Source organism: Myotis davidii, unplaced genomic scaffold (genome assembly GCF_000327345.1).
Source record: "Myotis davidii unplaced genomic scaffold, ASM32734v1 scaffold2325, whole genome shotgun sequence".
In the NCBI taxonomy this organism is placed as follows: domain Eukaryota; kingdom Metazoa; phylum Chordata; class Mammalia; order Chiroptera; family Vespertilionidae; genus Myotis; species Myotis davidii.
Window position 1 is genome coordinate 46670 of NW_006295913.1, and position 7484 is coordinate 54153.

The following is a 7484-nucleotide window of genomic DNA, read 5'->3' on the forward strand; positions in this document are numbered from 1 at the left end:
AGGGGCAAGAAGGGGAGCCAGTGAAAATTTCCCTGCAGTGAGAATGGCTGAGGAACTTCTGCACAGTGATATATATTCATTTCCTATTCTGTCCTGGTATTGCACAGATACCTCTAATATATTCCTTTGCCATTCACTGGACTTTTGACTCTACCCTTGAGATTTTGCTAGAGTATTTGTCAGCTTCACAATTTCTTAATTATTCTTCATCTAATTTTATACTTTAGTAAAATTCCATTAAATATACAACAAATTCAATTAAGGAAACTTCCCTGGTTCCCCATATTAAAACAAGCCTTATTTGGCCTTTCTTCATGGCACTTAGACCATGCTTCACATAGAGTTAATAGTTCTCTTAGTCACCCACTTCACTGAATCAGTATCCTCTATCTCTTCTCTACTCTCTAACATCAGCTTGCACACAGCTGGTGCCTTATGAATATCTGTATAATTAAATTGAGGGGATTGGGTGTTAGACTATTTCTAAGTCCCTTCCAGTTCTTAAATTCTGTATATCCTTTGACACATGGTTGGTTAATATACCTTTCAGTGTCACACAAGAAGGATCGAGTAAGTGAAGATATAAGTAGTCTTCCATCCAAATAATCTAACTGGACAACACAGGAGTCAACTGTTGTTATTGTCTGAACAGGAAACATCACAAAGGTAACAGCTGCCTAAAAGGAAGATAACAAAGAAATACAGTTTATTTATCATTACATATACACATAACCTCCTTCTCTACCGTTTAAATGCAAATACCTTGAAGAGCAAAATAAAAATTTTAAAGGGATCAAAATTTAATTGGCCTGTTGGAATATCAAAGTTACGTGAAATAATTTGGCACACAACTGCAGAAGAGAAGTCTTAAGGCTCTCTTAGTGATGATCCAAACTAAGAGGTTGGAATGAAAAGATGAAGCAAGTTTTCAAATGTGTAAGGAAATTTTTCATTTGTAGACAGCATTTCTCCCTTTGGAAGAAAGACAAATTAGGGCTGTACTATGTGTCAGGTTCCAATTATATTTTGGATCAAGACTATAAAGAATCAAGTGATAACTTGATGGGTCATTACGAGCAAACCAGAAGAATATTATGATATGGTAACTAAAATAATTTAGCCAATGACAGTTAGATCTCTTTTCTGCCAGGATTATACATGGAAATAAGGCAATGAAAAGACAAGTTACCCACTTCCTATATAATAAATAACCTTTGGAGAGAGACAGTGCGAAGCTGGCTTAATGACAGACTGAAGCATTCTGGTCGGGTAACCTGAGACTCAACCCTACCATCCCAACAATAACTGTGACACGAAGCCTGGGATCCTCCACAGCTGAGCACAATCCAGGAGGTGCCTTCAAGATTCCATTCACACCATCCTCAGAGAAAATATACCTACACCCATGAATTTCTTCTACCCTTACAAAGGAGCCTGGGCAATTGATGTCATTTTATTCACACAACTAATAAATTGGCATCTTTCTTAATAGCCTAGTATTAAATAATGCTTTATTTAAGTTAGCCATACAGATAAATTATGAAGTACTATAATAGACTTAAGTTAGCTCACAGAAGCCATTCTGCAACAGTATCAAACTAAACCAGGCTCCCATATGTACCACATACTAACAAGTCTCTCAAAATTAATATTCTGGGTTCTAGATCAGTCCCCCCCAAAATTCGGTAGATATAAATTGTCCTTTATTTGAAATTCTGTGACATAACACCTTTTACCTCACCCACATATGCAAATAACTGGATTGATCTTACCCTTGCTTGTTTAGAAGTGTTGAGTTTGATGGCTGAAACTTTCCCCATATGATCACCTACAAAAACTCTAAGAATCGCTGTGTCCCAACAGAGAGCTGTAACTTTTCGGCCCTTGTGTTCTGAAGACACGTAAATTCGTTCTGGTTTCCCACATTGACTGCAAAAATTGAGACAAAGAAGCAAATTTTCGCCAATGGTGAAAAAGGTACAATTTAATTGCATCACAGTAGCAACTATACTAAATATATATGTAAACTTGTTCTTTAGAAAAGAGGAAATAGAAAGTCAATGTATTTATTTCCTTGCATTAGTCCACCAATCCAACATAACAGAACTCAGATGTTCTAAATTATCTGTTACCTTTCCCTTTTAAGACCACTGAAATGTTGTTGCCTCATTTTAGCAGTTTCCACAAACACTAGGGCAACTGACTGTCCACCCTGGTTGTTGGGGAATGAGAGGTTCCCCAGGACGCAGGACTTTCAGTGCTAAAAACTGGGACAGACCTAGGCAAATCAGGATGGTTGGTCATCCTACACACAGCTACATTTGTTCATTTAAAATGCATCTGGATAAGGTCAGATAGTTTTAAAACAGTTTCTCACCTGGTAGCTACAGCAACATAATCATCATCATGTGAACAACAGGCAACCTGAGAAATTGCTCCTTCCTAGAGCACAAAAAGGAAAAATTTTAGGCAGTTGCACAAAAATGGTATTTTTTTTCACTTTTAAATCTCAAGTTTTATATTTTTCTTATATTCCAAATGATTATTTATAATGGAGAAATTGGCATTTATGAAAGATACTCCGAATGGTATACGACAGAGCTCTCCTTAATCTTACCCTATGTGAAAGGAAGAGCCTGTGCTTCCAGCCTTCTTTTTGAATGAGGTTGAGACCTCCTCCTGAACTGCCCAAAGCCAACCATTTCCGAGATACAGCTATGCTCGTGCACTAAAAACATGTAAACAGACAAGAGTGAAATCACCACAGTCATTTAATCAAATAAACTATGCACTGGAAATACATACTGAGGATCTGTGTACCAGGTTCCTCTCCCAGCCACCCCCTGCCCAGTTGGATACCACAAAATGGCACTCATGCTCTCATTCTAGTGTACTGAAAAATACATGAGAAAGAACATTTTGGCTTTAAATTGCTAATTTTTGAATCTCAAAATGGCTGAATAGGCTCAATTATATAAATGAGTAATTCATCTTTTGTATAATTTGGCTTGGTTATTCCGACACTGACCACAATGATGGAGGATCAATTATGTCTCCAGGGGATACACCACCACTTTAATCATTTGTTCACTTCAATAATTTCACATTTGTATAATCAACACAAACATCCAAAGCTTTTAGAGCAAGTGAGACTGCAGAGGAAACAGATAAAGATCACTACGTGCTATTTTCCCCTACACCCTCACCCTGATGATTTCTCTCCTTATCCACCAGAGAAAGCAGTGGCGAGGCTGTACCCCTGGTAAAATTGTTGCTTGGCTGACACACAGACATTCCCAACCCTCTTCAACCTTGCTGCTTTCCACCACAGAAGCTAGAAAACCTAAACACTCACTTGCCCAGTTTCTCTTGCAGTTATGGGGAGTCATGTGGCTCAAATCCAGCTAATAAAACTAAAACGATGGGGCTTCTTGGAAAACCCCACCTTCCCAGATAAAAGTCAGAGTCCAAAAACTAAGAAAGCCTTTACCTTTGGCCCCCTTTTTCTTGCTTGAGATACTAATGGACACATCAAGATTAGAGCCAGGATACTTATCTTGCAACTGTGACTAAAAACAAACATATGGATGATGGTAGAACAGAAAATGGAGAGCCTGGGTCCTCGTGGAAATCACTGGGCCACAACACTAAACCCAGAAATACTAACCTCCAACAAGGTTAATAACACCCTAATGCTTAAGCCACTATTGGTAAGGTATTCTGTAACTTGCAGCTAAAAACATGTCTGATATCGACCCTTATAATTGTTGCTCATATTACTTTGCCCATTACTTCCTATTCTCCCTTTGCTCAGAGGCTAAAATGGTACTTTGGATGAGAGCAAAAGTGTAAAAATAAAATTATTTTAAAATTGGTTATGAGACTTGTTCTTCACCATGTTATTCCTGAGTTTATCAAAAGAACTCAGTATTTGAGGGAAACACATGAGATAACGACTTTTGCTACAGAACTAATAACTTTTGCTCCGTTCCCTAAAATGGAGTGTACATCAAATTCCTTGTTTTGGAATGAGGTTAGTTTAACAGCAGAGGTTCATGTTGCTCAAAACTCATTTATACTATTTTATTTTCAATCAAATACATTACTTCCTGAGAGAAGACAGAAAGATTACTGAGAGGAGGGGGAAAATCAGCAATCAATACCATGGTTTCCAAGGACAGGAAAGAATTCAAATGATAGCTCAAAAAATAAAAGAAAGAGCTATGAACATGCTATATAGACAGTAACGCTTAATACTAGTATAGGTAATACTCAAGTTTCCATAAAACATAAACTAAAGGGCAGGAGGCACATGTAACAGAGAGCACACAATCATATGAATATGAATGTGCATCATTCATATCAAGAAATTCACCTTTAGACGACTTGAGTCCAGCCTTAGGGCTGAAAGTAATGGATCCAGAGACTCAAACTCTGCAAGAACATGGGTGTAGGACTCCAGTATGACTGGCACAAAAGTCATTTAGCTGGAAAGTTGAACCTATGTTGAGTGATAGGCACAGGATTCCTGAATTAAACCTGAAAAAACATAATTTCAGAAGCACAGCACTCGTTTGACATGCATTTAATGAGTATGTAAAGAGCACAGGAAAGACAGGGACAAGAATCCCTACTCTGGAGGTGTTCAGCCTTTAGGTGGAAAGAAAACACGCATAGGTAACATGCAAACATCAGCTTGTACTGCATCATTTCCTGATTTTAAACCTCCCAGAGTAAGTCCAGATTCTCAAGGCCCTCCATAATCCTACCCCCACTCATCTAACAGTGTGAGAAGGTAGAATGGACACTGCAGGATTTTTTTAAAATATGTTTATATTAATTTTAGAGAAGGAAGGCAGAGGGAGAGAAGGATAGAAACATCAATCAGCTCCTCCTGCATATCCCCTTCTGGGGATTGAGCCTGCAACCCCGGCATGTGCCCTGACCTCAAATCGAACCCTGACCTCCTGGTTCAGCGGTTGACACTCAACCACTGAGACACACCATCTGAGCAACACTGTAGGATTTAAGAGGAAAATTGGTCAAGCTCCTCTATGGTAAAATAGCAACCCTAGCTGCATTTAAGTTGTAAATCATCTTCTGTCTTTAAGTGTCTTTCATTAAAGGGCAATTTTCAAAAAAGGCCTCTAACTATAAATCCTTATCAGCAAATTCAATGGTTATCAGTCAACAATTTAATAGTGCTTAAAGGAATAAACCTCTGGATCTCTTTCTCCTGCCTATCAGGAGCTCATTAAGTATCTGGTGAATAAATGAACGCACCTGCTAAGTAAGTGAGAAGTCAAGTGCAGGTAATTACAGCTTGAAGAGGAATAAGGACTTTAGTAAGAGACCTGATAGGGAGGTAGCAAATGCCAAATACCCAATGAGGACTTTGTAAACTAAAATAAGAGTTCTTAACTGTTCAACAACTCTCAAGTATACATTTTTGTCAAATTACATCAATTTCCAAAGAAAGGAAATAAATAAAAGTTAAAAAAAAGTCTACCCCTTAATTTTAAATTTTCCCAATCCTTTGTTACCTGCCAAATTAAGAATATAAAGCAAATACTTACCCTGGCCGGGTAGCTCAGTTGGTTAGAGCGTCGTCCTGCTACGCCAAGGTTGTGGGTTCAATACCTAGTCAGGGCATATACACAAATCAGTCAATGAATGCATAAATAAGTGGAACAACAAATCAATGTTGCTCCCTCGCTCTCGCTCCTTTCCTTTCTCTAAAATCAATGAATATAAATTTTTTTTAGCTCCTCCCACTTATACTTGTTTTTTGATTGTTTACCCTTAGTGTTTTTTGATTGTTTACTCTTAGTGTTTTTTCAGAGACACATAAATTCACTCATTCATTTACTCAACAAATATGTACCTAGCACAAACTATGTGCCAGGCATTGTTCTAGGTCCCAGGGACAACAAAAGAAGACAAAATAAAGTCTTAACGCTCATGGAGCATACCTTCTAGTGACAAAGCACATACAAGCTTAAGATATTTTTATTGCATACACATAATATAGTCTTATGTTCTAGCAATAAGTATCTAGCATATGCTAGTAACACTGTTCATAATACATCTTGACCTCTGCAGGGAGAATAATATTCAAAAAAAGAAAAATCTTTAGGCATCCTATACGGGCATACTTCAAGATATTTCGGGTTTGGTTCCAGACCACCATAATAAAGTGAGTACAGCAATAAAATGAGTCATAATCTTTTTACTGGTGTACGGGCTTGTCTTCGATTTGTAAAAAAGCAACATCTGTGGAGCACAATAAAGCAAAGTGCAATAAAATGAGGTTTGTCCATACTTAAAATATTTGAGAATTCCTGACCGAAGAAAAATCTTTTTTTTCCCCACTAATATATTTTATTGAGTACTTAGTAAAATATGAGGCATAGCAGTGGGAACAGGACAAATAAAATACCAGAAATCAGTAATTTTAAATTCAAATAGGGGGAAAAAAAAGAACAAATCTCTCTCACATACGCACATCTCTCACAAGGACAACATAAGCAAAGTGCTATATTGGAACTTAAAAACCAGAGATAATCACGAGTTCAAAGGAACCATGGAAAACTTCCTAAGGGAAATAGCCCTGGTAACTGAACAGGCTTTTATCAGAAGAAAATGGGTGAGGGTAGCAGGTGGGGCAGCAATAAGCAAAGATATATAGGATATATTTGGAGAATATAAATTTAATCTTTGGTTGAAACACAGGATCCAAGCAATGGAATAATGAAAGATAAAGCTGGAATAGCCATTCAAGCATAAGTTACAAAACACTTTGAATCTCAAACCAAGGAACCTGAACAAATTTTAATTTGGAAGGAAATAAAGGTATTGGAAAATTTGTGTTGGATGATCACATAATTTCTGTGAAGTCCTGTGGGTAGATATGTGAGAAGGATGGATGGTGAGGAAGTAAAGATAAGGCCTTTTAAATTACTAAATAAATCTGGTGGAAAGAAAACAAATTCTTGGCTTTCTGACCAGGCAAAACTCAAAACAGTTTAGGTACTAGCTAAAAGAAGAGTCTCTAAAATGAAAGGATCTGAAGATACAAAAAAAAGATAAAACCACAGTACAAGATCCTGAAGAAAGGACTGACATCAAGACCACAGTATCAATCTCTTCTATTAGTGATCTTCAAACTGCAGCTGATAGGCCATTTGGCCTTGATCTCAGTGAAGAGAGAATGTCCTGGAAGTTATGATTTAATGGAGTAAAAAACCATTTTGCTCTTAAGACTTAGTGGAGATAAGGATGGAAAAGAAACAGCATAAGCAATATCAGTTCTCAAGAGCAGTTGTTGGGTGATAGTGTTAAGCCAAATCCAAATGTATACTTTTCTCTCTCCCTGAAATGAATCCTTTCCCTCCACACCTACTTATTCAAATACACCCAGCCTTTCAGGCTTAATATAAGTCCCACTTCCCAAAATTCTCAAGGTGGAAGAAGATTCAAAGTGC

The 7484-nt window shown here is 37.4% G+C and overlaps 1 protein-coding gene across 1 annotated transcript in view; it reads right to left on the reverse strand.

The window, feature by feature from the left end:
* Nucleotides 1–5614, reverse strand: part of HPS5 (Hermansky-Pudlak syndrome 5) — a 33698-nt gene extending 28084 nt beyond the window's left edge. Inside the window, 6 exon segments of the mRNA XM_006770884.2 lie at nucleotides 544–677; nucleotides 1773–1929; nucleotides 2339–2442; nucleotides 2618–2728; nucleotides 4376–4539; nucleotides 5577–5614. Of these exon segments, the coding sequence (XP_006770947.1) occupies nucleotides 544–677; nucleotides 1773–1929; nucleotides 2339–2442; nucleotides 2618–2728; nucleotides 4376–4483 (614 nt within the window). The 5' untranslated portion in view covers nucleotides 4484–4539; nucleotides 5577–5614.
* Between the last annotated feature and the right edge of the window lie 1870 nt (nucleotides 5615–7484).